Raw genomic sequence first — 27,113 nt, forward strand, 5'->3', positions numbered from 1 at the left:
AGGGGACACAGCAGGCAGGGGACACAGCAGGCAGGGGACACAGCAGGCAGGGGACACAGCAGGCAGGGGACACAGCAGGCAGGGGACGTAGCAGGCAGGGGACGTAGCAGGCAGGGGACGTAGCAGGCAGGGGACGTAGCAGGCAGGGGACGTAGCAGGCAGGGGACGTAGCAGGCAGGGGACACAGCAGGCAGGGGACACAGCAGGCAGGGGACACAGCAGGCAGGGGACGTAGCAGGCAGGGGACGTAGCAGGCAGGGGACACAGCGGGCAGGGGACACAGCAGGCAGGGGACACAGCGGGCAGGGGACACAGCGGGCAGGGGACACAGCGGGCAGGGGACACAGCGGGCAGGGGACATAGCGGGCAGGGGACAAAGCGGGCAGGGGACGTAGCGGGCAGGGGACGTAGCGGGCAGGGGACGTAGCGGGCAGGGGACGTAGCGGGCAGGGGACGTAGCGGGCAGGGGACGTAGCGGGCAGGGGACGTAGCGGGCAGGGGACGTAGCGGGCAGGGGACGTAGCGGGCAGGGGACACAGCGGGCAGGGGACGTAGCGGGCAGGGGACACAGCGGGCAGGGGACACAGCGGGCAGGGGACACAGCGGGCAGGGGACACAGCGGGCAGGGGACACAGCGGGCAGGGGACACAGCGGGCAGGGGACACAGCGGGCAGGGGACACAGCTGGTAGGGGACATAGCTGGCAGGGGACATAGCTGGCAGGGGACATAGCTGGCAGGGGACATAGCTGGCAGGGGACATAGCTGGCAGGGGACTTTGACTGGTTGTCCAACCCTGGTCCTCGAGCTCAGCTTTGCTGGTGCCACTTATCTCTCAGCTGGCGATCAAATCACAACCTGACAATGTTTGTCGTTTGAAAAGCCCACCTCGCTAGCAAAAGGACCAGGTTCGCTGAAATAGTGGAGTGCTTGAGCATTTGGAGGTTCAGTACATAGCAGTCACTGCTACCCCCTAGTGTTAGACATAAGGTGGAATAGGGAGTTGGGGGTGGGGAGGCACTCCAATAGACACATTGTGATACTATGTGATTTAGGCCCATTCACACAAGGATAACAGCGCCAGCACATAAACTTTTATAGTCCACTCATTTAACTCAGCTAGCCTCCCCAACACTTTTAATGATTTCTAGGAGCTACCCGGCAACTCACGGTCATACGGCACAGAAGAAAGCATAACAGCTTACCTTTTTCTTTTCCTTGACATCGTATAAGGCCAGACTGGCGAATATGGGCTCGATTTCGATCTCGAACCTTCAAGGGGAGAAAGAAGGGGGTCAGCAGAAAGTGGCAGTTAAAAAGTGTGCGGTAAGAGAGGGGCTGTCCTCCCACTTACTTCAAGGACAAGCACTTGACGAGTAGCCTCTGGCCGAAGTGTTCTTTAGGGACATCGGGCACACAGTGGCGTTCGATGGGCTCCTCCTGTTACAGGGGAGAGAAATACACTGAGAAAGAATACGGGCATATTTGAGCAGCTCCCAAAATACGCCACGTTTATGATTGTGACAATTGTATCTGAGGGGAAAAGCTCACACTGAAATGGTGTTAAATGCCTGGCGCCTACTTTGTCATACTTGGCTAAAACCTTGCTAGGTGGGAAAATAGGTGATAGCATTATCATAAAAGGCATTAGGCAAACACATTAGTTGGATTAGATAAGCATTATTTTCCCAGTACACCTGTTCTGACATATATTAAAGGCGCAGCAGTAATTCAGTCACATTTTAGACATTACCAGGATGGTAGTGTGAAACTCTGCCAACTGCTGAGTAGCCTACGGTGTCAGCAACTGCTAGCCAACTGCCACTACTGCGGTGCCACTACAAACACCTCTGCTGCTGCTACTACAGAAGCTAAGTAGTTTAGAGAAGCTAGGTCTAGCGAAATAGGTTAGGCTAACATTAAGCTGGGTTGGATTAAGCTAAATTCAGGAATTTAAGTAATGTTAATGTTGGCTAACACATTTGGGAAGGAGGCAACGTTAATATAACATTTATATATATTAATGAAATAATTATTATCAGTATTTTGTGTTTATCCAGGATGGTAGTGTGAACTATCTAAGACGGTAGTGAGAACTCGGTAGTGTGTTGATCATGGTAGTGTGTGTTTATCATGGTAGTGTGTGTTTATCATGGTAGTGTGTGTTGATCATGGTAGTGTGTTGATCATGGTAGTGTGTGTTTATCATGGTAGTGTGTGTTTATCATGGTAGTGTGTGTTGATCATGGTAGTGTGTTGATCATGGTAGTGTGTGTTGATCATGGTAGTGTGTGTTGATCATGGTAGTGTGTTGATCATGGTAGTGTGTTGATCATGGTAGTGTGTTGATCATGGTAGTGTGTGTTGATCATGGTAGTGTGTTGATCATGGTAGTGTGTGTTGATCATGGTAGTGTGTGTTTATCATGGTAGTGTGTGTTTATCATGGTAGTGTGTGTTGATCATGGTAGTGTGTTGATCATGGTAGTGTGTGTTGATCATGGTAGTGTGTTGATCATGGTAGTGTGTGTTGATCATGGTAGTGTGTGTTGATCATGGTAGTGTGTGTTGATCATAGTAGTGTGTGTTGATCATAGTAGTGTGTGTTGATCATGGTAGTGTGTGTTGATCATGGTAGTGTGTGTTGATCATGGTAGTGTGTTGATCATGGTAGTGTGTGTTGATCATGGTAGTGTGTGTTGATCATGGTAGTGTGTGTTGATCATGGTAGTGTGTGTTGATCATGGTAGTGTGTTGATCATGGTAGTGTGTTGATCAAGGTAGTGTGTTGATCACGGTAGTGTGTTGATCACGGTAGTGTGTTGATCATGGTAGTGTGTGTTTATCACGGTAGTGTGTGTTGATCATGGTAGTGTGTGTTTATCATGGTAGTGTGTGTTGATCACGGTAGTGTTTTGATCACGGTAGTGTGTTGATCATGGTAGTGTGTTGATCATGGTAGTGTGTTGATCATGGTAGTGTGTGTTGATCATGGTAGTGTGTGTTGATCATGGTAGTGTGTTGATCATGGTAGTGTGTGTTGATCATGGTAGTGTGTGTTGATCATGGTAGTGTGTGTTGATCATGGTAGTGTGTTGATCGTGGTAGTGTGTGTTGATCATGGTAGTGTGTGTTGATCATGGTAGTGTGTTGATCATGGTAGTGTGTGTTGATCATGGTAGTGTGTGTTGATCATGGTAGTGTGTTGATCATGGTAGTGTGTGTTGATCATGGTAGTGTGTGTTTATCATGGTAGTGTGTTGATCATGGTAGTGTGTTGATCATGGTAGTGTGTGTTGATCATGGTAGTGTGTGTTGATCATGGTAGTGTGTGTTGATCATGGTAGTGTGTTGATCATGGTAGTGTGTGTTGATCATGGTAGTGTGTTGATCATGGTAGTGTGTGTTGATCATGGTAGTGTGTGTTGATCATGGTAGTGTGTTGATCATGGTAGTGTGTTGATCATGGTAGTGTGTGTTGATCATGGTAGTGTGTTGATCATGGTAGTGTGTGTTGATCATGGTAGTGTGTGTTGATCATGGTAGTGTGTTGATCATGGTAGTGTGTTGATCATGGTAGTGTGTGTTGATCATGGTAGTGTGTTGATCATGGTAGTGTGTGTTGATCATGGTAGTGTGTGTTGATCATGGTAGTGTGTGTTGATCATGGCGGTGGCGGGGTGCACCTCATCGAGGGCGGGGTGCAGGGCGAAGAGCTCGCGGTGGCGGTGGGCTTTGCGCTGCTCCTCGTTATGGCGGTCGATCTCCTCGTTAGGAGAGCGGTCCAGCAGGTGTGGCAGGAGGGCGTCGGGGAGGGAGTTCTTCAGGTCAAAGATGCTACAGGCCCAGCTTCCTCGCGGTGTGTCATCAATGGACATGGACCTTCGCTTGAGGTCATCCTAGGAGGGGAAAAACACACATACACAAGGTAAAGGGGTTTATCACTCAAGGTTTGGGCTTGCATATATAGTTCATTTATTTTCCAACCTTGCTGTAATTTCCATTGCTGAAACAGAAAGAAAGAAAGAAAGAAAGAAAGAAAGAAAGAAAGAAAGAAAGAAAGAAAGAAAGAAAGAAAGAAAGAAAGAAAGAAAGAAAGAAAGAAAGAAAGAAAGAAAGAAAGAAAGATCTATCTTTCTTTCTTTCTATGTATCTATCTAATCTAGTCCTGTGTTAGTGTCTTATTTACCTGGTCATCCTGATAAGCAGTACTGTCTGGCATTTCATCCGCCTCAAACACCTGTTTGGGCAGGCCTTTCTGCCTGTCCTTCTGCTTGTCCAGGGTGTTGGGGTTGAAGCCAGTACCCAGCTTGTGGTATCTGTTGATGAGAGACATGAACATTTGGAAGGTTTAGGTGTAGTACATGACAGAGCTTGAATACACTGTAAACAGACGGCCATCCGAAACTAGCATGGTTCAGACGTCATAATATTATTATTAATAATAATAACAATACTACCAATAATAATAATCAGCATCATAATAATAATAATCATAATAATACTAACAATAATACCATTAATAATAATACAAATATTAACAGTACTACTACTACTACTAATAATAACAGTATTAATAATAATAATAATAACATTAATAATAACAATACTACTGCTAATAATAATAATAACAATATAAATAATAATACCATTAATAATAACATTAATAATAATAATAACAACAATACTACTAATAATAATAATAATACTACTAATAATACTAATAATGATAGCATTAATAATAATAATAATAATAATAATAAATTAGATTAATATAGCGCATTTCAAGAGACCCAAGGACTCTTGAAAGGACAAGGACAAGGACAGGGAGGGTTGTAACACGTAGCTTCTTTATATACACTGTGCACTTCAAAACCAGTCACGCCCACAAAGAGATAAAAGACACGTCGGTTTACCAGCAGTCCTCATCAGCTAGGTGATCACACATGTCATAGGAGTGCTCTAATAAGCATGACCCATTGTGACCCATCACAACATGACACCATCTCAGCAGAAGCAAGATTAATAAGCATGGCATACATACAACAAACAGATCAGATTACAGATGAGGTCAATGAGATACTCTTGTTTAAGTGGGACTGGGACAGGGACTGGTTGGTGACATTTATTACGTGTGTAATGTGATATCTCAATAGCAGGACTAGTAGGAGGCCTTACTTTCTGTTGACGATGGCCCAGTCCTCGGTGTAGGACCTGACGCAGTCTCTGACATGGGCATCTGTGTCACTGGGGAAGACAAAAGAGAAACAACGCGTCATCGTTAGCCTCCCTGCCTCTCCACACCACGCACCAAACCTGTCGTTAGCCTCCCTGCCTCTCCATACCACGCACCAAACCTGTCGGCACCGTCCAATCAATAATGCTAATTCAGCAATCAATAATGCTAATGCAGCAAAGACAGCCTCTCTCAAGACGAAGATAGTTGCAGAGGGACCATCTCTACGATCAGTTGACGAAGTCTAGCGGTTGGTAATGTGATACAAATACAAGACAAACAGAGATTGGGTATTTGCTTTCGTAATCAGGTTAGGAGGGGATGAGGATAAACATCCTGTCAGCTACTGTAGCTGATTGGCTCTGATACTGTAGCTCTGATTGGGTTAAACCAAACGTGATGCAGCACGGCAGGTAGTGGGACATTCACTACTGATACGGCAGACTAAGGCCTGGATTACACTACTGCGTTCGTTCATGGCTACATTTTCGAACAGGAAAAATGATCCACGATTACATGCAAAATTGTAAAGATCTGTTCAAATCTCTTATCACACTAACACGCCTGAAAACGCATATCACACCACCATTAAAGAGCTTATCAAACAGGTGATTTACAAGATTGAGCTATAGCAATCAAGGGTATACATTTTTCTCAGCCATTTAAAATGCAGCTGTCCAACCAACACCAACAGTCACCAGCAAATACATTTCCATCCCATTTGTGTTCCATGGTGCATGTTCCCTGCTTTTAAAATAATTTAGAATCCATAAAGATAGCCTACTTATTCCAATCTGTAATTGTGTAATCTCACTCAATCTACGCTGCTGTGATAACAATATTGGTCTATTATTACTACTGTTCACTTATTATTTATTTATTTATGTATGTTGTAAGAGATGAATGGTCGTAAACCATGAACTCAGCCAGGTATTTTGGAATTAATTAAAAAAGGTTCCCTTTGCTTCCCAACACCCATCCACCATCTACTTCTTGTTGTTGCATTTTTTGCTGTATTCTTTTATGCTTTTAGACAACTTTTACCTAGAGGCCAAAATGAAGTCCATCCATTCACCCAACTTGGTTGTGGAGTGCAGCGTGAGCGCAGTGTTCCATAGGTAGACATAGATACGGCCTGCTGTATTACTACCATAGTGTTCCATAGGTAGACATAGATACGGCCTGCTGTATTACTACCATAGTGTTCCATAGGTAGACAGATAAGGCCTGCTGTATTACTACCATACTGTTCCATAGGTAGACATAGATAAGGCCTGCTGTATTACTACCATACTGTTCCATAGGTAGACATAGATACGGCCTGCTGTATTACTACCATAGTGTTCCATAGGTAGACATAGATAAGGCCTGCTGTATTACTACCATACTGTTCCATAGGTAGACATAGATAAGGCCTGCTGTATTACTACCATACTGTTCCATAGGTAGACATAGATACGGCCTGCTGTATTACTACCATACTGTTCCATAGGTAGACATAGATAAGGCCTGCTGTATTACTACCATACTGTTCCATAGGTAGACATAGATAAGGCCTGCTGTATTACTACCATAGTGTTCCATAGGTAGACATAGATAAGGCCTGCTGTATTACTACCATAGTGTTCCATAGGTAGACATAGATAAGGCCTGCTGTATTACTACCATAGTGTTCCATAGGTAGACATAGATAAGGCCTGCTGTATTACTACCATAGTGTTCCATAGGTAGACATAGATAAGGCCTGCTGTATTACTACCATAGTGTTCCATAGGTAGACATAGATAAGGCCTGCTGTATTACTACCATAGTGTTCCATAGGTAGACATAGATAAGGCCTGCTGTATTACTACCATAGTGTTCCATAGGTAGACATAGATAAGGCCTGCTGTATTACTACCATAGTGTTCCATAGGTAGACATAGATAAGGCCTTCTGTATTACTACCATAGTGTTCCATAGGTAGACATAGATAAGGCCTGCTGTATTACTCGCTTCACCATGGATCTTCCAAAATTCCTCTTTTCATCGTTTCCAGTAATCCAAACTCCATATCCAATTCCTATTTTGATTTTTGATCATTGACTCACACATGAACAAACCAATTCCTCGTTCAATGATTACAGATCCGATTTCAGAATATTATTCCCGATGGGTTCTTTTGCAAAAACAGACATCTCCGTTTGCAGGCCTATTGGCTATCCTAAATCATGTTTGCCCATATCTGCGGTGAGGTTTAAAATACTAGGCCTATTCATTTCCTGATGGTGATGTTATAGAGTGTGTTACATGCAGGACATGTAAAGACAGTTGGAATATTCATAAAAACATTCACACACCCTAATATTTATTCACAAGCACAAACATCTACGTCAGGATTGCTGACAAACCCATTCAATGTGTCTCTTCATATTCAAGTCTGGTCATAATATGAGAGATATAACGGGAGGGAATGAATGAAGGACTTAAAATGAACTGATTATAAGGACTATATATTGGAATATTTGGACTGAATTAATTATTGAATAGAGAATATTATTCATAAAGAAAAGGGCAGGAGAGCTGGGAAGGTCAGACAGGTGTGATGAAGGTGCCATTTGATCAGGAACACAAACTGAGCAGGGGAGCCTACCCACACTAGCAGCATATCTCAATAAAGACTGTTTAACTTTTTGGCAGTTACTTTTGTTTGAACGAGAGAATATTATTATTTGAAGTGAATAACCTGTTTGATTGGTATAATGTGGAGTGAACACAGTGTTACAGTGTAGGCCTATTCCTAGAGTTTTTGTTCAAAAGCCTCCGAATCTGCCCATTACATTACAAGGCAGCTCCGGATTTCAAGCGCCAAAACCAGGCTCCGGGCGTATCCCAAGGTCTCTGGGTCCGAGCTTCGTTTTGGCCGGGATAGTGTAACTGTTAGGCGCAAACGTAGGTCTTTTTCGGTGAAAACGCCGAAAAATGCAGTAGTGTAATCCAGGCCTAAGCTGGACAGGGGTTCCCCCCAGGCTGGTGGAGGTGGTATCCCAGGTGTGCTGAGGTCAGGTAGAAGTACGTGTGTTATCCTGCTCATTCTCCAGCCTCTCTTGATGAACACCCACCCTTCCTCCGGCACCACCTGCCCCACAGTGCGGCACTCTCTGGGGGTGTAGAGCACCTCGATGTCATCGGGGGGGAACTCAATCAGGTCCCTCAGGGGCCCCGACTCGATGATGGGAGGGTGAGTGATGAGGTACTCCTCAAAGTCCACTGGCTCCACTGCCTCTGTGAGAGGAACCTATAGAGGCAGAGAGGGCAGAGGAGAGTGTGTGTGAGGGACATGAGTGTGTGTGAGAGACATGAGTGTGTGTGAGGGACATGAGTGTGTGTGAGGGACATGAGTGTGTGTGAGAGACATGAGTGTGTGTGAGGGACATGAGTGTGTGTGAGGGACATGAGTGTGTGTGAGGGACATGAGTGTGTGTGAGGGACATGAGTGTGTGTGAGGGACATGAGTGTGTGTGAGGGACATGAGTGTGTGTGAGGGACATGAGTGTGTGTGAGGGACATGAGTGTGTGTGAGGGACATGAGTGTGTGTGAGGGACATGAGTGTGTGTGAGGGACATGAGTGTGTGTGAGGGACATGAATGTGTGTGAGAGACATGAGTGTGTGTGAGGGACATGAGTGTGTGTGAGGGACATGAGTGTGTGTGAGGGACATGAGTGTGTGTGAGAGACATGAGTGTGTGTGAGGGACATGAGTGTGTGTGTGAGGGACATGAGTGTGTGTGAGGGACATGAGTGTGTGTGAGGGACATGAGTGTGTGTGAGGGACATGAGTGTGTGTGAGGGACATGAGTGTGTGTGAGGGACATGAGTGTGTGTGAGGGACATGAGTGTGTGTGAGGGACATGAGTGTGTGTGAGGGACATGAATGTGTGTGAGGGACATGAGTGTGTGCAGAAAACTCACTCTCACTCAAGTCGCTCACTCAGACCATCCCAAAATCAGACATGAAAGATCACACACACAAAACAAAACATCACAACACAGCCATCAAGGAATAGTATCCAACGTCCACACAAACCCTGTGAGAAGGCCATTTCTGCAGAAACGTTTTAGCTTGAGAAATGTCTAAAAATAAATTCGGAGGAAGAGAAGCGATGTCTTTGATTGGCAGGAACTTTCAGGAAATTCACACAAGTTGACGCAAATGGAAAAACAAGTTCTGGCAAGAGCCCCACTCCAGGCATAGACTAATGGTTTTACAGGCTTAAGTCCGCTTGGAAAATTATACACCCAAAGGGTCTTATTGCTGTTCACTAAAAGCTTGTTTTGGGAGGAGGGGACTTGGAACACAAACACAATCCGTTCACAGTTTAATTAACGTTGGGCTTTAATGTAATTAATCAGGGTATTTGCTCCCTCAGCTTTGCAGTGAGAAGAGAATCAGGGCAATGCTTTGGCACCGGAACGCTAAAAGCCAATTGGCTGCCCCACAGTGCCCAAACAAACACAATTACGGGTCAGGGTGGCCAAGTACTGTTGTCCCTGACCACACCACAGTCGAGTGAGAGGGAGGTGTGGAATGCTGTTAATGGTCAGCCGTTCCACTCCAAGCCTCCCTCTGCCCAAACACCCAGATGCACCCTGGGTAGTGGTCCTGGTACTCACGGCGTTGCTGGTGGCCGCTCCCACGTTGAGGTTCTTCAGGAGCTGAGGGGAGCCTCCGTACTGGCCAGCTATCTGCTTCCTCACCTCTGCTGCCACAGTCCTGCAGGAAGACAGAAAGAAGTGACCAGTTTCATACAAGACATCACACATTAGCTAGACACAGTGGCGGGGATCTGTATCCAACTTTGGGGGGGACATTTACATTGAAATTGAGTATTTTTTGGGGGGGGACATCTTCCTACGTGGCTGTATGGTCATTTGAATGCCACTACCCCAATCTAAATATTGGATTTAAAATATTGGGGGGGACATGTACCCCCTGACCCCCCCAGGATCCCCGCCCCTGGCTAGACACCTCTTTGTCTTAAAAAAACAAAACAAAGATAAACTTTCGCCCAGTGGACAGCTTAGGGTTAAAAGTAGCCCCTTACTCTTTTAAAGCGAGGCTGGTTCTTGCTTGCGTACAGTATGACTTACGGGCCGAGGTAATGCCTCCTAGACCTTCAAGTCATATCTCAAATTCTTGGGATTGCGGAGGAGAGATAGAGAGGGCAGCATAACCGCTGGGATATATGGGCCAGCAGACAAGGCCAGTTGCCTTTATTGCGGAGGTGGTCTCTCTGTGGGAGAGCTACAACCTTGACAACAGCAGCATTTCTGTTGCACGGCCAAACATTAGTATTATGGCCGCCATGGCCCGCGGGCTTTCCTTGGCTGGCCCTGGCCCTGCTCCTGGTCTGGCCTCCCCGTGTCCCCTCCGACGCGGCCGTATATCACACCGGGAGGAGAGAGAGGACAAATAAAGGGCCCTGTCTGGACCACGGTCAGCGTAAAGCGCTTGCTCTGCAACTGCTTCCTCCGCAGGGCCTTTAAATCACAGCCACCATCCAAACCACTCTCCTCCGTTGCCTTGAACAAAACAACTACGCAGCAGTAACCCAGGAGGGGGGTGGGTGGGGCGGGGGGCGCAAACAAACAACAAATTACAGGGAGCCGAGAGCGATGGGGAGGCTGAAGACAACCACTCAGGTCACGGTCAAGGTGACGAGACCGTTGAGGCTAAAAGGTCAACCCCATCAATATCTGAGCCAGTCAAGTGGAATGAAAGCCTGCCACCCCCACTTGCCAGGTCAGGACAAACAGGATGATGTAGCCGCACGTGTCCGGCTTCCGTAGCGCTGCCGTCCCTCTAGCGTGCTCTGGGGCAGAGGCAGTGAACCCACAACGCATTCCACTGTCCAGCCCGCTGCCTGGGACCTTTATTTAGCTTGCTCGGTCACTGCTCAGGCAGGACAACTTGATTAGCCAGGCAGACTTCCTGTTTTTCATCATACAAGGGATAGGTGGGCTTACTGTACTTTGCTGCATACTGTTACAATGTTAATCTGTTGGCATTGAAATCAGACTAACTGACAAGCAAAGAGAGAAAACCTAGACATAGGACTTTTGGATAACTATTTTTTTTTTTTACAAGTGCAATTTAACTCATTGTTGCAATGCCTTCTATTTGTGAAAATCTTACTTGATTTCAATAATGAGCCAAACAAAGGCCGTTCTCACTGTCTCCACACAGCGCAGGGCCTAATTCAGAACGAACTCGTGAGCCTTTGCTGAACAGACGTTTAAAGAGAGGAATAGCCTAAACAGTTAACAGTGTGCTTTTGTTCACGGAGGCCAACAGAGCCGTACTCCTCCAGTCTTCATACAAGGACAGAGACAGACTCAAACAGACTTGAACAAAAGGGGAACCGATCCTTGCCAAAGTTCAAATATTCCATGTTCCACTAATGCCATAGGCCTAAAGATGTCACTCCATCTCATGTAATCTAGTTTAATCTAGTCTGATTCCAGAGGGGAGAGACTCAAGAGAAGGAAGGCAGATGTTCCAGCTTTCCCCAAACCTCAGAAAACCACAAAGTCTCTCTATAGGGTGGGAGTGGGAGGACCCTCACTATCCAGCAGAGGTATTTTAATGTGTGTGTGTGTGTGTGTGTGTGTGTGTGTGTGTGTGTGTGTGTGTGTGTGTGTGTGTGTGTGTGTGTGTGTGTATGCGTGACAATCCCAAAGATGGTCTAGCCTACACATCATAGTTTTATTGTCAGGCTTGTTTGGAACTTGGCTAGTCTTTGCATAGGTTTGGAAAGGACAGCATAGTCCAAATACAGATCATATAATTATATCTATGGATATATGCAATTTTCATTGCAAAGAATGTGACCCATTTATCTCCAATGCATTGTTAAGGTTTATAACCAGCTAACAAACGTGCTGAAATTGACACAAAGCCTTTTGTTCCTTGCTTCTGGCTTCTCTGGTGTGGATGCTTTAAGCAGCCGCTATGCCCATTATGATTAGAGTCTGTCTAATAACGGGGAGCTGGGAGCTATCGTCTTTCTCATACCGTGTGGACTGACGCTTACTCTCGTGTCAACCACAGTCGAGGACAGAGTACTACCAGGTACCCAGCCGTACCATTTCACTGTCTGGTCTCATTGATTTACAGCCCACGGCCCAATAACGGCGACTTATAAAACTAACGGTAGCCAGCTGGCACAAATAAACAATGTTTAGATTGCATATAATTGGGGGGGGGGGCAAACCTCAGTCAGTAACTACTAGTTATGCTTCGGTATACAACACATAGCGTTGAGAAAACAAACGTTGTTCTCGCTGGGCGGGTCTGACTCTGGCACTGGGGCATCTTTGATCTACCTAGCATGCTAGCTAAAACTAGAGATGCTAGCTCGGTGGCCGGGCCTGTTTGGGAGAGGATTACATTGAAATAAAGCTCAGAAATCAAGATATAATAAAGACTAAACATAGCTAGCCTTCAACGGATTGCAGTGTGTGTATAAATAATGGGAAACGTCTTTACCTGCTGATCTTTTGGGCGAAGGCGCGGCGTTCTGCCATGGTTCTGGCCGCTGGTGTGTTTGGCTAGTCAGATTCCCAGGCAGCCTTTCCACTACTCCACACTGCCAGCTGAGGAAAGGGAGAAGGGAATCGCTACCGTAAAGAATCTAAAAGCGCATACGAACACACCCAAGAGTATCCCAAGATGTGCAGGCAGGGGTGGGGGCAGTCAGAGAGGGACAAAAATACACAACCAGAGAGAGAGAGAGAGAGAGAGAGAGAGAGAGAGAGAGAGAGAGAGAGAGAGAGAGAGAGAGAGAGGAGGGGGGGTTGCTGGATAGATGGATAGATGGATAGATAGATAGATAGATAGATAGATAGATAGATAGATAGATACTTTATTAATCCACCCACCAGAGGGAAATGTGGCGTTTCAGCAGTTGAAAATTATAGAGAGGTTAGAAAGAAGAGAAACACTAGATACAGAGTAACAATAAAAGGACACTAGATGGGGGGTAGCAGCATAAAAAGAGGGATATCAGGGACTATATACATCCATATGTGCAGTACCTGTGCAGTATAGAATACAATAGGATAAGGTATATATGTACCTACATACATTCAGTCATGTATGTATTGCACCTGGGTGGGATGGTCAGATAGATAGATAGATAGATAGATAGATAGATAGATAGATAGATAGATAGATAGATAGATAGATAGATAGATAGATAGATAGATAGATAGATAGATAGATAGATAGATAGATAGATGTGCAATTACAACAAAATGTGTGACCTGTTGCAATGAAAAAAGTGCAACCAGTTTTTGTGTTACCCAATAGGCTATACCTTTACCTAATATAGCCTACCTTTAGGCTACCCTTGTCATTTGTACTTCAACTTATTTACACATTGTTGAACACTATACATTAGAATATAATGTCAATGTTAAATGCGTCTATCTCTTTAAAACTGTTTAAGTGTAATGTTTGCATCTTGTTGTTTGTTATTTTTGTATTATTATTATTATTTTTATTTTGTGTTTGTGAGATTTGATGTATTTGGTTGATTGTAAAATTATCATATTTTGAAACGCAATTTATGTGCGCCTCTCTTACATAATGTGTTCCAGTTAAACTGGACAATAGCAGATGTGCTGTGCAGACTTATTTCAGCTATTTCTCTTTGTTCTCATTTATTTTTTATTTGTTTTATTTTGTGTATTCATTTATTTGATTGATTATTGTGAAATTATCGTACTTTTGAAACACAATTTCTAAACAAAGATGCGCCTCTCTTCTGTGCAGACTAAAAGTACAACCCCTGGTACGTCTCCGAATGTTTAACGCAAACACCGCGAGAGTCTTGTGCCTGTTACGCTGCTTTGCCTTTTTGGCTTCCTCAAAATGTAAACAGTTAACTTGGCTTGTCTAGCTATACAGTAAGTAAATTGAAATGTCAACCAATACGGTTTTATGTCCGATGATGCCATCACAGATATCTTGTGTTATGAAGAGCTCAAATGCTAGCTTAGCAGCTCAGTGTTTTCAAGTTGTAGACATAGCTAGCTAACGTCAGCATTAACTAGCCTAACATTATACAGCCAGCCAACGTTAGCTTAGTGCCAGCTAAGTTATACATACATTTGATTGGATAGGTTCTGGTGATAGATAACAAATGTGGGAGTGTTTTGTCCCAAATATATTATATTTACTACAGACAAACTGCGGTAAAATGTCTTATTGATTGTCTTGCCTTTTTCGCAGGTTCTGTAACATAGTCTGTTACAGTAGTCTCGCATAGCCAGACCTATCTCCACATCTGGAGAAAGGGATACTTGTTAACGTCTGCTTCGGGGCTCTGTGATATTCCATGTATAGTGTTATGTAAATATGGAATATCACTGAATATCGGGTCTGAGGGAGAAGATTTGTCTTGTAGTCGACGGAGTCATCAAAATATCTTAGCGTGTCGCTATCTATAGTCGACTGATAGGCTCTGATGCCCCTAAGTCTGTGATTTGTGCTCTGATGCCCCTAAGTCTGTGTGATTTGTGCTCTGATGCCCCTAAGTCTGTGTGATTTGTGCTCTGATGCCCCTAAGTCTGTGTGATTTGTGCTCTGATGCCCCTAAGTCTGTGTGATTTGTGCAGGTCACGCGGGGATGGGTTCCGTTCTTCTGTGGTCAAAATGGAGAATAAAGGGACTGACGAGGCGGAGAGATTGAAGACAAAGTTGAAGTCAGCATGGCACAATGTGAAGTACAGTAAGTGCATGGAATTGGTGTTTAGGCTGCCTCCTCGGGCTACTAAAACTGGCATTGTGGAGTCCTCCACACATCTTCAGTTTCCACCATTGCACTCCATGCTCCACAATCCAGCCCAGGAGGACTGACACATAAAAAAAAAAAAAAAAACTCATGGAACTTTTGCCATCTGCTATGAAACTGTTATGTCATCCAGCACATGACAAACATGATGATGATCAGCCGTTGTCCTGTAAGATACTGTAAGAACTAAGAAGGCATCACTGTTGTCTGCTTGTTGTCTGCTGACTGTCAAGCATGTGCTCATATCCTCAGAACATGGTTGTTTCTGGCCTTCAGTAGAACAGATATCCTGCAGCACTCTCCGTATGTTTCAGCCTGCTGAAGGACTAACCCATGCCTATATGACTAACTGTTTGAATTCTGATTTCAAGGTTGGGCTTTGAAGACGAAGACTTCCTTCAGTAGGAATTCCCCCGTGTTTCTTCTGGGAAAATGTTACCATTTTAAGGCTGAAGGTAAACACAAACACAAAATCACAAACATTCCCCGCCACATAGATTGGTCTAACCCATGGGTTCCCAAACTCCATCAATCTGAACCATCTGAACTTTAAAATCACGTTTCATTCATAAAAACCATAGACATTTAAAAAAATAAAATCTAACCATCCCTCTGTGCCTCCCCTGAATTTCTTTGGGGCCCCCCAGGGGAGGCCCGCCTCACAGTTTGGGAATGCCTGGTCTAACCTAATTGATTATACCCTGATGCCCTCTGATCTTCAGAAGAGGACAGCCCTACGGATTGCTGCAGCTCCGAGGCCTTTGACGATGACCTGGTCACCGGGAACGTCGAGGCGTTCCGGAGAGACTTTGCTTCCCGCGTGTGGCTGACCTACAGGGAGGAGTTCCCCGCCCTGCCCGGCTCCTCCCTCACCTCCGACTGTGGCTGGGGGTGCATGCTCAGGGCTGGGCAGATGATGCTGGCTCAGGCCCTGGTACTGCACTTCCTGGGCAGAGGTCAGTGGTTTGAAGACCAGGGAGCAGGGGGTCTGTGTGGAAAGAAGGATGTGTTTTAAAGGCAGAGGTCAGTGGTTTGAAGACCAGGGAGCAGGGGGTCTGTGTGGATAGAAGGATGTGTTTTAAAGGCAGAGGTCAGTGGTTTGAAGACCAGGGAGCAGGGGGTCTGTGTGGATAGAAGGATGTGTTTTAAAGGCAGAGGTCAGTGGTTTGAAGACCAGGGAGCAGGGGGTCTGTGTGGATAGAAGGATGTGTTTTAAAGGCAGAGGTCAGTGGTTTGAAGACCAGGGAGCAGGGGGTCTGTGTGGATAGAAGGATGTGTTTTAAAGGCAGAGGTCAGTGGTTTGAAGACCAGGGAGCAGGGGGTCTGTGTGGATAGAAGGATGTGTTTTAAAGGCAGAGGTCAGTGGTTTGAAGACCAGGGAGCAGGGGGTCTGTGTGGATAGAAGGATGTGTTTTAAAGTGCATTCAGCCTCATGAGTGTGAGTCTTCGTTCAGCATCATGCCGTATTGTTCCTTTAGGTTTCTAATTTTTTTTTCTTTTTTTGGGGTGACTCACACAAGGGAAGTGAATGTAAGGGGTTTCTCCCCATTCATCCTCAAACTGAATCAGACATTGTTGTTGTTGTTGTTATTGTTGTTATTATCTGTTATTGTCATCATTGTTAACTCCTAGTTGATTGGGATTTTCTGGGTGAGGTGAGCTCCTATGTGAGGTCGACGGTGTCTTGAGTCTAAAGACCTGTTGAATAGACCCATATACAATGAAATGAGAGACCTCGCTTATTACAAGTTTTATGTAGTCATTTAGAAAACAATATTTAACTACTAACTTGTTCTTCCATTGAACCTGAAATATGTCATTAAGCAATCTTTCTCTATAAAATGACTAATGGCCACTTAAAGATATTTATTGATCAATTTCACTTTCATTCAATTCGCAAGGTCGTTATGTTAATGTATTATACCCCCATCAAGGCTCCCTTTACGGCCTTGGCCACGCCCACTTTCACCAGCATAGGTGCCCGCCCTGTTTGTGGGGCTCAGATGCTGTAAAAGTGAAATACTGGACCTGCACCTGCACCATATCGGCCTATAATTGGACTATTACCATGGAAGTTCCCTATTATTTTATTTAACCTCAAACTCAACTACATCTGTTGAGGCAGAAGATCTAAGGCAAAACTTTATTTCACAACTTGAGAAAGGCTACTGCTCTGTAGAGTAGGTCATACTATGTTCTGACTTGATCTAAATTGCTTATAGTAGGTAGCCTGTTTTTTTGTTAAAACGTCACAATACGTTTTTTGAAAATTAAATGTCCTTCTGGGGGGCAATTGTCTCACAGCGGATGGACAACTGTTTTAAACTATGGGGATTTTATAGATTAAACCAAATTCATCCAAAATGATCAAATTACATATGTAATATGATTCAATATTATAAGAGACACAAGTTCAACAACTGTTGTCAAAAGAGTTTTGATTTCACTCATTACTTTGTCCATATTATTGGCCTATAATAAAGCAAGCATAATGTGTCTCATTAAAGATGTTTTCATTACCAGCATTAAAAGTCTTCCCTTTCAATGGTGAACTAACATTGTGATAATATCATCAATAACATCAACTCAACAGGAAAGGGGACAACTCTTGTTGTCCAATCTCCTCCTGTTTTCCAGACTGGAGGTGGTCGGAGGCGTTGACCCTGCAGCCCCTGGACACGGAGACGTGGACCACCAGTGCCGCCAAGCGTCTGGTGGCCTCTCTGCAGGGGGACCGGCCCTCTGTCCCGGGGCCCCTGCTCCCCGCCCCGGCCCCTGCCCCGGGGGCAGCGGAGGAGGCAGACTCCCACCTGAGGGAGGTGTACCACCGCACCCTGGTGACCTGGTTCCAGGACGGCCCCGGGGCCCAGCTGGGCATCCACAGGCTGGTGCGCCTGGGCCTGGTGTCGGGGAAGCAGGCCGGGGACTGGTACGGCCCCGGCGTGGTGGCTCACATCCTGAGGTGGGTCTGGGGAAATCTGGGGTCTCTGAGCTCTCTCTCTCTCTCCCTCTCTCTCTCTCTCTCTCTCTCTCTCTCTCTCTCTCTCTCTCTCTCTCTCTCTCTCTCTCTCCTCTCTCTCTCTCTCTCTCTCTCTCTCTCTCTCTCTCTCTCTCTCTCTCTCTCTCTCTCTCTCTCTCTCTCTCTCTCTCTCTCTCTCTCTCTCTCTCTCTCTCTCTCTCTCTCTCTCTCTCTCTCTCCCTCTCTCTCTCTCTCTCTCTCTCTCTCTCTCTCTCTCTATCTCTATCTCTCTCTCTCTCTCTCTCATCTCTCTCTCTCTCTCTCTGGTGAAATCTGGGACCTCTGAGCTAGACTACACCTGCTCTCACTGTGGTGTGTGAGGATGTTTGACTGAAGATCTCTCTCTCTCTCTCTCTCTCTCTCTCTCTCTCTCTCCTGTCTTTTCTTGCTTTCTATCTCTCTCTCTTGTTGTGGAATTAAATCTGATCGAAATTAAAAAGATTTGCCCAGGTTCGCTCAAAGAGGTCAAGTCTGGTTTATTGAGAAAACATACGAGCGCAAGGACTTTCAGGAAAACGCACGTGAGTGGTATCCAGCCGAAGTGCCGCAGTCTGGTGTTGCGCGGCCTTATATTCAAAGCAATACACAGGTATGACGCTTCCAGGGATGTGATTGGCTAACCTATCTGTACACGTCATAATAAATGGCATACGTCATCAACAGTGGTCAAGAGTTGAGACACGTGATATGAGAAAGAGCGGTAAATCTTGCAGGGACAATAGAACAAAGAATGGTTATTCAGGCCAGACAAAGTCTAGGTGTGTTGAGGTCATCCTGTCATAAATTAGGTTAGCACAGCTATGTGAAATGTTGAGGGAGGTGGTGAATTACAAGGGAGGTGGGGAAACTACAATTTTCTATGACACTCTCTCTCTCTCTCTCTCTCTCTCTCTCGTGATTTAGAAAAGCTGTAGAGGAGGCCACAGATCCTGGGCTGGAAGGCATAACCGCTTATGTGGCCCAAGACTGCACAGGTATGGAAGATGAACGTCCACCTGGGCACAGCGCCCAGTTTGTCCCTCAGAAGAGAGAGCTGAACGTCCACCTGGGCACAGCGCCCAGTTTGTCCATCAGAAGAGAGAGATGAACGTCCACCTGGGCACAGCGCCCAGTTTGTCCCTCAGAAGAGAGAGATGAACGTCCACCTGGGCACAGCGCCCAGTTTGTCCCTCAGAAGAGAGAGATGAACGTCCACCTGGGCACAGCGCCCAGTTTGTCCCTCAGAAGAGAGAGATGAATGTCCACCTGGGCACAGCGCCCAGTTTGTCCCTCAGAAGAGAGAGATGAACGTCCACCTGGGCACAGCGCCCAGTTTGTCCCTCAGAAGAGAGAGATGAACGTCCACCTGGGCACAGCGCCCAGTTTGTCCCTCAGAAGAGAGAGATGAACGTCCACCTGGGCACAGCGCCCAGTTTGTCCCTCAGAAGAGAGAGATGAACGTCCACCTGGGCACAGCGCCCAGTTTGTCCCTCAGAAGAGAGAGATGAACGTCCACCTGGGCACAGCGCCCAGTTTGTCCCTCAGAAGAGAGAGATGAACGTCCACCTGGGCACAGCGCCCAGTTTGTCCCTCAGAAGAGAGAGATGGAAATAGAAACACGCTGAGCTGAGAGAGAAAGGAGGCAGGAGGCCGGAGTCTAGTCTTCCCCTGTGCCTCCATCTTATATCTGCTACCCCAACTCGTCCCTCTGAGAACCCACACTTTGATTAAAGTGATTTTTGTCAATAGCAGCTGATGAAGATTCGGTTGGAGATAGGGTTGCAAATTTCAAGGAATTTCATTAATCGATAACTAATTAACCTTAACAAACAGTCGATTAATTGGTAACAACGTCCAATGCCGGACTGTGCTTTGATCGCTTCATTTTTGTGTCTTCTTCCGCTTTGTTGTTGAAATGTCCCGGCATCCCAATTAGCCTTCACTACATGGCGTGGCGCCCTCATGTGCAGTCAGACCTTAAATCATAATTACATTTCACGCAACTCCCGTTGATTAAAAAAAAATTATCCCGTCCAAAAAAAAAAAGTTCCATTCCATTAACAAGCAATTAATTGAGTAACCAAATCTTACTCAAGTAAATTATTATCGGCAATTAATCGATAGTCGATTAACTGTTAACATTCCTAGTTGGAGAGTGTATGCAGCATTCCATTTGTGTTCCATCGTCAGTCTCTGAAAACGCAAACAAAATTGCGCTACGTTTGCTGGGTTCAGAACGGTCACACATAGCAGTAGGAGGTTGATTCTGGGAGATGAGACTCTGTGGTATGGCTCCTCCCCAGTGTACAGCGCTGATGTGGTGGACAGCCACAGGGCACCAGGACCGGCGTGCGGCGGAGGTGCGGAGGCCCCGCCCGTCCTGGACAGCCGAGCCGTCATCATCCTCATCCCCGTCCGACTGGGAGGAGAGAAGACCAACCCTGAGTACTTCAACTTCGTCAAGGTGAGAGGAAAATACAAACGATCATGACTGACGTAGATATGGACAGCATAGCTAGCAGAGCCACGAGAGTACAAAAGGAGATTTGAATGAGCAGAAAACACTGACACTGATATTGGATGTGTAAGACCTACGAACGTACTGTTTTAGAGGCGCGCGCACACACACACACACACTCACACACACACACACACACACACACTCACACACATTGAAGGTCTGTGTCAAATTACGCCCTCACCAGCTCACATGTGCAGGAATTAGTCTATGGGGAAGCCAGTCTCATAGGATAGGTTCACTATTTTGGACTATAGGGCCTACTGTCAGTCTGTCTTACATGAACCTGACACGAAGAGACTATAATTTCCCCGATGGCCTCAGTATCGAGTTGTCCTGCAGGCGAGCATCCGCGCGCACTCGGCTACCAGGGAAGTCAACAGGGCCAGTGAAATGTCGGAAAAAGTATGAGACTTTTCCGAGACGGGAAGCACGGGGTGTAATGGTCTTACCGGTCTCAATATGCTCTCCTGTGAAATTTTGTGCAATCCGAAACCGATTGTTGAAACAAAAGTTCCATTTGAAACGGAACCATTTTGCGACCGCACTACCTCATGCCTTTCGCGTTGTAAACACCCGCAGTGTGTCGTAGAGCGGTGATGGTGATCAGCTGTGATCAGACGTCCCTCCCCCTCTCTGCATCCCTCTGCGGAAGTTTAAAGTGTGAAAGTGAAAGGTATGAGGTAGTGCTGTCGTGAGATAGTTATGTTAAAAACAAAAGTCTCTACCGGTCAGGTTGTTGTAAGACAGACTGAGAATAGGACATGAAGTCCAAAATAGTGGACCTACTGTCCCACCTCAGGACACTCTGTTTGTGACCAGCTGTCACTGTGTCCTCAGGGAATCCTGAGTCTGGACTACTGCCTGGGCATCATCGGGGGCAAGCCCAAACAGGCCTGCTACTTTGTGGGATTTCAAGGTTAGTGCTCCACACTTTGCATAATGTCCCCTCCGTATGAAGAGACAAAGTAAGTTAATGCATTCTGGTTTAGTGAGGAGAGAGCAGGTGAAACAGCACTTATTTTATTTTCTCTGACCCATCAAAGCCCAGCTCATTCATCACAGGTAAACCTCCCTAGTTGTGTCGGTAATTGATTTCCATATCAGGCACGCATATGAATTTCATCTGGCCCCAAACTGAGCCTCTCTCCATCACCTTCAGCGGCAAGGAGGAATCTTCAGTTGTACATCTTGGCAGTCAATATTTACGCATTTACATTTTGCCAATTTGAAATACGGCGGCGGATGATGTCTAAATGGCGAGCCGTACATTCTGCCCGCCAGCGGCACGCCCGCCCGCATTCATCATATGCAAATGGACGAATATAATTGCGTGTTTGTAAAAGTAATTCCCACACACAAATATTAAATGACAGCCCCGCGCTCGGGTGTAAAAAATGCGCTTGTACAACCGCGTTTGATTATGCAGAATTTAATCCACCAAGGTGGATATTAAAACCCTGATTCGTCCACGAGGCATATTTGACTGTAGGAAGTCCAACTGTAGCCCTAGTGGGTGACTTTGAGCTGCTCTACATAGAAATTGGAGAGGAACGCGTTTGTAATAATCAGATGTTTTTTGAATAACTTGTCTTTTGTTTTGTCCTTGCAGATGACAGCTTGATTTACATGGACCCTCATTACTGTCAGGCTTTTGTGGATGTCAGCACAAGCGATTTCCCTCTCCAGGTAATGTGAAATTACACAGAGCTCACAGCGGCTCAGTAATGTGAATTTAATAGTTTCCTTTAGTACTTAAGGGTATGAATCTTAAAGTAGCCTCTCTGCTCAATTACGGAGTCCTGGCCCCTGATTTATTTGCTGTTCAGACATGTGAGGCTGACGCTTAAGAGAAATATGGAATACAGGCTCAGATACTGGGATAGTATGAGCCTGAATATTTCAGCACTAACACATAAAAAAGCAGCATCTATCACACGCTAGCGCATTGCAACTTCCCCTAATGCTTTTTCGCGGGTGCAGCACACAATGTGGCGAGCCTGGAAACGCGCAGTTATAGTCCACTTCCGTGGAAACCGAGAACTAGGATTTATTTGCATGTGTTCATTTTTCTCAATATGATAATCCCAAGTTCTAAACATTTGTGACATGTTGATGTCAGCGATTTAAACAACATATTGGAACACGGTTTTTGTAGTCCTTTCATTGCCCATCACCAAAGAAGATGCCTTTCGACAAGATGGATCCCAGCTGCACCATCGGGTTCTACTCCCGCAGTGTCCAGGACTACAGGACCATCAGCCAAGAGCTCTCCAAGGTGAGGGAGCAAAGTCAAGATATATATGACATTCTTTATTAATGTGGGATAAACCCCTTGAGATGTAACATCTCGTTTGCGAGAGGGTCCCACAAGATCACACAGAACTCTGTGCTCTGTGGGAACACTTTAATGTACAGGTTCTATTGAATAGTATCTATTGTATAGTAATGGGTCCTCTGTATATCCGTAAGAGTACCAGAGGAAGTGCCAGAATCGACCAGTAGATGGCAGCATTTAGCTGTGAATCAGATACTGTTGTCCCCTTTCCTACTTTAACAGCAGAGCTCAACTGCCTGGAAGCAAGAGACTTGGTTTCACCCTGCTGAAACCGTCCTGACAAATGTCAACACGATCATACACCTGAGCCTTTTTCTCTTCTTCCCAACTGTCACACATCTGAACCTAATAGATGTTTGAGTTTGGGTGTCGTCCGCCGGAACCTCATTACCCGGTCGTGTTTCAGGTGCTGCAGCCGTCAGTGAGGGAGAAATACCCAGCGTTCACCATCATGCAGGGCCGCGGGAAAGACTACGACCTCTGCCGAGCCTTGACCCCGGAGAAGAGGGAATGGCCCTTCATCCGGGACACTAGGAGAGCGACGGCCACCGTCGGAGACTTTGTTCTGCTCTGACGGACGACGCCGAGGTCGCAGGTCACTGTCAAGGACTTGTAGTTTCTGGAAATATCAAGGGAAAGGTCACTTTGCCGAACTACTTAACTCCAGCTCAAGACCCAGCAGACGGATAGTTCATCATAGACAATTTCTTATGGATTCTGAATTACACTATTTCATTACACGTTAATTTGTATATACTTTTTTTTAACATGTCGGACAACATTTTATTTCACCTGCATCAGTGCAATTCTCTCATCAATACTTGAACACGTGGCTATGCAGATGGGCCTGTGTGTGACTGCTTGACTGAGTCGGGGTTCAGGGGGAACAGAGACCTTGAGAGCATGAGAGATGTGATGAGACGGACTGTAGGATGGGGAATTGTACAGTACCTGTACACTATGTATTGGACTGAATGAGAATTGGGTAAATGGTAAATGGACTGCACTTATATTGCGCTTTTCCACCTTAGCGGCACTCAAAGCGCTTTACAATTGCCTCTCATTCACCCATTCACACACCAATGGCGGTAGCTGCCATGCAAGGTGCTAACCTGCTCATTGGGAGCAATTTGGGGTTAGGTGTTTTGCTCAAGGACACTTCGACATGTGGACAGTCGGAGCTGGGATTCGAACCACTGACCCTTCGATCACTGAACGACCCGCTCTACCAACTGAGCTACAGCCGCCCCCTAAATTATCCTTTGTATATTTGGAAAGAACCCCCCAGTCTCAATGAACACATTAGCCTTTATATGAGATCACTGGTGCTTCACAATGTATGGTGAGCAGTTGATCCCTACAGCTCTCGCAATGAGCTGTTCATATAGCAATACTCACATATGAGGAGATAGCTGGCTATACTCATAGCATTAGTCACCGAGGTCCCATCTGTAATGGCTGCTCTTAAATTTTCTCACTCACTTTATTCGTTATACTGTGCATTTCGAGAAGATGATCATTCTACCAAATAATTTCAAAGCGTCTGAACACTATTTCTATCCAATGAAGAGGTTTTTTTACATTTCATATTGCTGGTGTTGAAAAGGTACTTGAAGTAGGTTTGCATCCTTTCATTTCAAGCTCTTGTGTTGTGTTTTAGTGGAAAGTGAAACCACATAGTGGTGAAGGGTTATATACGATGTTTCTGAGAGCACTTTCACAGTTTTACAGTGGAAACTTTAAGCACACTGCAGCCACACAAAATCAATATTCTAATGACCGAATTATGACATTTGAATGATGTTTTTTTACAATAATGTTTGGTGGGTTCAAGACCAGCTCTGGACTGTAAATGCATTCAGACAGATAAATTCCACTTGCATTGACAAATGTATTCAAACTAAGATAATCTCTGTAATTGAAGTTATTGATCCTCACACTGCTGAGCAGCAAAGTTGAATAAAGTCATTAAACCTTTGAGTTTTCCTGAACTGCTTTTGTCTGCCTCCATCTTCACAACGTTTCAAATGACCGGTAAAACAAAAAGTGTTTGTCCCATCCTCACTGCAAGCAGCAGCGATGTGTTGAAATGTATTCAGGCCTATCTCTCCCAGTCAGATGTATTAGATTAAAACTAATCGTACGTTCTAACCATCTCTACACACCATTAACCAGACACTGGAAAAAATGTGACCTAGCGACACTGGTGGCGATTGTGTCTGCCTCGGGAGGAAAAGAAAATATCCTTGTGTGCAACACAGTGTTACCATGGTTAATCTTTCTGTTGCTCAAAGCATGCTCGACTGTTTTCATGTACAATACAAATTCTTGTATTATGAGGCCCTGCTTGGGCCTGGGTCGGGGTCTCAGCTTGGCGGGGCTGCCCATGGGCAGGGGGGTGCTGCCAGGGTGGGTTATTAGGGGGGGGGGGTAGGGGAGCTAGGGGGGGGTGGACAGAGACAGAATCACTTGTCTGTTTCCATCTTCATTGAGAACGTATGAGTTGGCAGTGGGCATAAAGAAGGCTTTTACACGCTCGCCTCAGATCACTACATCCATACAGGGCTGTTTTTAGGGGAGACCGTGTGTGTGTGCGTGTGTATGTGTGTGTGTGTGTGTGTGTGTGTGTGTGTGTGTGTGTGTGTGTGTGTGTGTGTGTGGACAGAAAGCGGGAACATTAAGTATGCAGCAATGTGGCGGGATCCTGGTGCTTTGGAAGATGGGTTTCTGGGTAGAGGAGAGGGTTTGCCGGGGTGTGGGGGAGGTATTTGGGGATTTTTGTCGGCCCCCGACATGAAAGAGCGTTTGTGCTGGGGGGCACGGGCCACTGTGAGGGTCCGCTGTGTTCCCCAAGTATTTACAGGGATGTATGAATATTTGATTAATGAGTCATGGGCTCGGGGGAAATGCAATAAGTGGGTAGCGGCAGTACAAAGCTAGCCCCCCTCCCTCCCCTCTTCACACACACACACACACACACTAACCCCCAGCCATGCCCTCCTGTTTAAGACCGCTGCCAATAGTGTCATTGACATTGCGGATTCCTGAAAATCTAATCTGTGCAGCCGAGCAAATTCCTCAGATGAAAGAGGATCCCTGAATCCATGAGGCCTCGCTCTGTCCCGGGACGTCTGAGCCCAGATGCTGGGTGGAGATGTGAGTTGGGCGTGGACCAGCGGAGGGGAGCTGCTGGTGGCACACAGCCCTTCGGCAGCGTGGAGACAGCAGCAGGAAACTGGGGCGGAATGAGGAGAGAATTTTTGTGGATCAATGTGCAAGTTGTTGTACTGACTGCAGCTGTGTCGGCCTGTGCGTGCTGTGTGTGTGCGTGTGCGTGTGTGTGTGTGTGTGTGTGTGTGCGCGCGTGTGCGTGTGTGTGCGCGTGTGTGCGTGTGTGTGTGTGCGCGCGTGTGTGCACGTGTGTGCGCGTGTGTGTGTGCGTGCGTGCGTACATGTGTGTGTGCGTACGGGGGGACCAATCCTCAGCACCAATACAGTAGAGCGTTCTCTTTATCTGCATACCTCTCTCACACTTCACTTCATTGAATCACATCGGATTTCAATCTGTGATGCTTTCAGCTTCATCTTTGATTTGAGATTCGAAGGCCTTGGATTTAGCGTCATTAAAATGGCGGCGTTATCAGTGTGAGGAAGCTCCAAATGAGTGTAATGGCGGTGATGCGGTCCTCTGTGAGAGCTGGGGTCTCAGGATCTCCTCTAGCCCAGAGCACACCATGATGGATGGCAACAGAAACATCCTCTGGAATTAAATCTGCTCTAACAGGAGACCACGAGACCTGCAGACCGCCCTATAGGACTGCGTATCGGAGGCTGCTTCTTATGCAGTGTGTCTGTGCGTGTGTGTGTGTGTGCGCGTGCGTATGTGTGATTAATATCCATTCATGAAAGCAAGTGTTTGTCGTGAGCGTGTGTAGCCACAGATATAGAATGCAAGTGTTAAGTCCCGCCCTCCCCCCCAGCCCCGCCCTCAGCCCCGCCCCTCGCCCGTCCTCTATCTCAGGTGTCCAGGGCGCCTCCCTCACACCAGGTGCAGCAGCGTTAGATTTACACCCCTGGGTCCCCCCCCCCCCCCACCACCCTTGTGGAATGTCGTGCGCCTTCAAACAGGTACGTGGCATTGAAATCTCATCTGGGCGTGACAAGTCTACGGGCTAAATATATCCGCTCG

General features: G+C 46.1%; 2 protein-coding genes across 4 annotated transcripts in view; one reads left to right on the forward strand and one right to left on the reverse strand.

Annotated features, from left to right (window-relative positions):
- Positions 1–12,850, reverse strand: part of dock7 (dedicator of cytokinesis 7) — a 63,448-nt gene extending 50,598 nt beyond the window's left edge. The window contains exons 1-8 of the mRNA XM_084462128.1: positions 12,763–12,850; positions 9,888–9,987; positions 8,335–8,510; positions 5,176–5,244; positions 4,187–4,316; positions 3,684–3,896; positions 1,353–1,438; positions 1,204–1,270 (exon numbers count right to left, since the gene is read on the reverse strand). Of these exons, the coding sequence (XP_084318254.1) occupies positions 1,204–1,270; positions 1,353–1,438; positions 3,684–3,896; positions 4,187–4,316; positions 5,176–5,244; positions 8,335–8,510; positions 9,888–9,987; positions 12,763–12,800 (879 nt within the window). The 5' untranslated portion in view covers positions 12,801–12,850. The remainder of the gene's footprint in view (positions 1–1,203; positions 1,271–1,352; positions 1,439–3,683; positions 3,897–4,186; positions 4,317–5,175; positions 5,245–8,334; positions 8,511–9,887; positions 9,988–12,762) is intronic.
- Positions 12,851–14,106: 1,256 nt separating this feature from the next.
- Positions 14,107–27,113, forward strand: part of atg4c (autophagy related 4C, cysteine peptidase) — a 111,820-nt gene continuing 98,813 nt past the window's right edge. For 2 of the 3 annotated variants that reach the window (XM_084462000.1, XM_084462001.1), the window contains exons 1-9: positions 14,107–14,183; positions 14,895–15,007; positions 15,442–15,525; positions 15,793–16,026; positions 17,708–18,032; positions 18,993–19,063; positions 20,372–20,532; positions 21,427–21,505; positions 22,199–22,275. In XM_084462000.1, the coding sequence (XP_084318126.1) occupies positions 14,932–15,007; positions 15,442–15,525; positions 15,793–16,026; positions 17,708–18,032; positions 18,993–19,063; positions 20,372–20,532; positions 21,427–21,505; positions 22,199–22,275 (1,107 nt within the window). In that variant the 5' untranslated portion in view covers positions 14,107–14,183; positions 14,895–14,931. Of the gene's footprint in view, positions 14,184–14,894; positions 15,008–15,441; positions 15,526–15,792; positions 16,027–17,707; positions 18,033–18,992; positions 19,064–20,371; positions 20,533–21,426; positions 21,506–22,198; positions 22,276–22,744; positions 22,865–23,330; positions 24,857–27,113 lie in introns of those variants that run through there. The other variant, XM_084461999.1, reaches the window with a different exon arrangement.

This window comes from Borostomias antarcticus (genome assembly GCF_949987555.1).
Source record: "Borostomias antarcticus genome assembly, chromosome: 3".
In the NCBI taxonomy this organism is placed as follows: Eukaryota; Metazoa; Chordata; class Actinopteri; order Stomiiformes; family Stomiidae; genus Borostomias; species Borostomias antarcticus.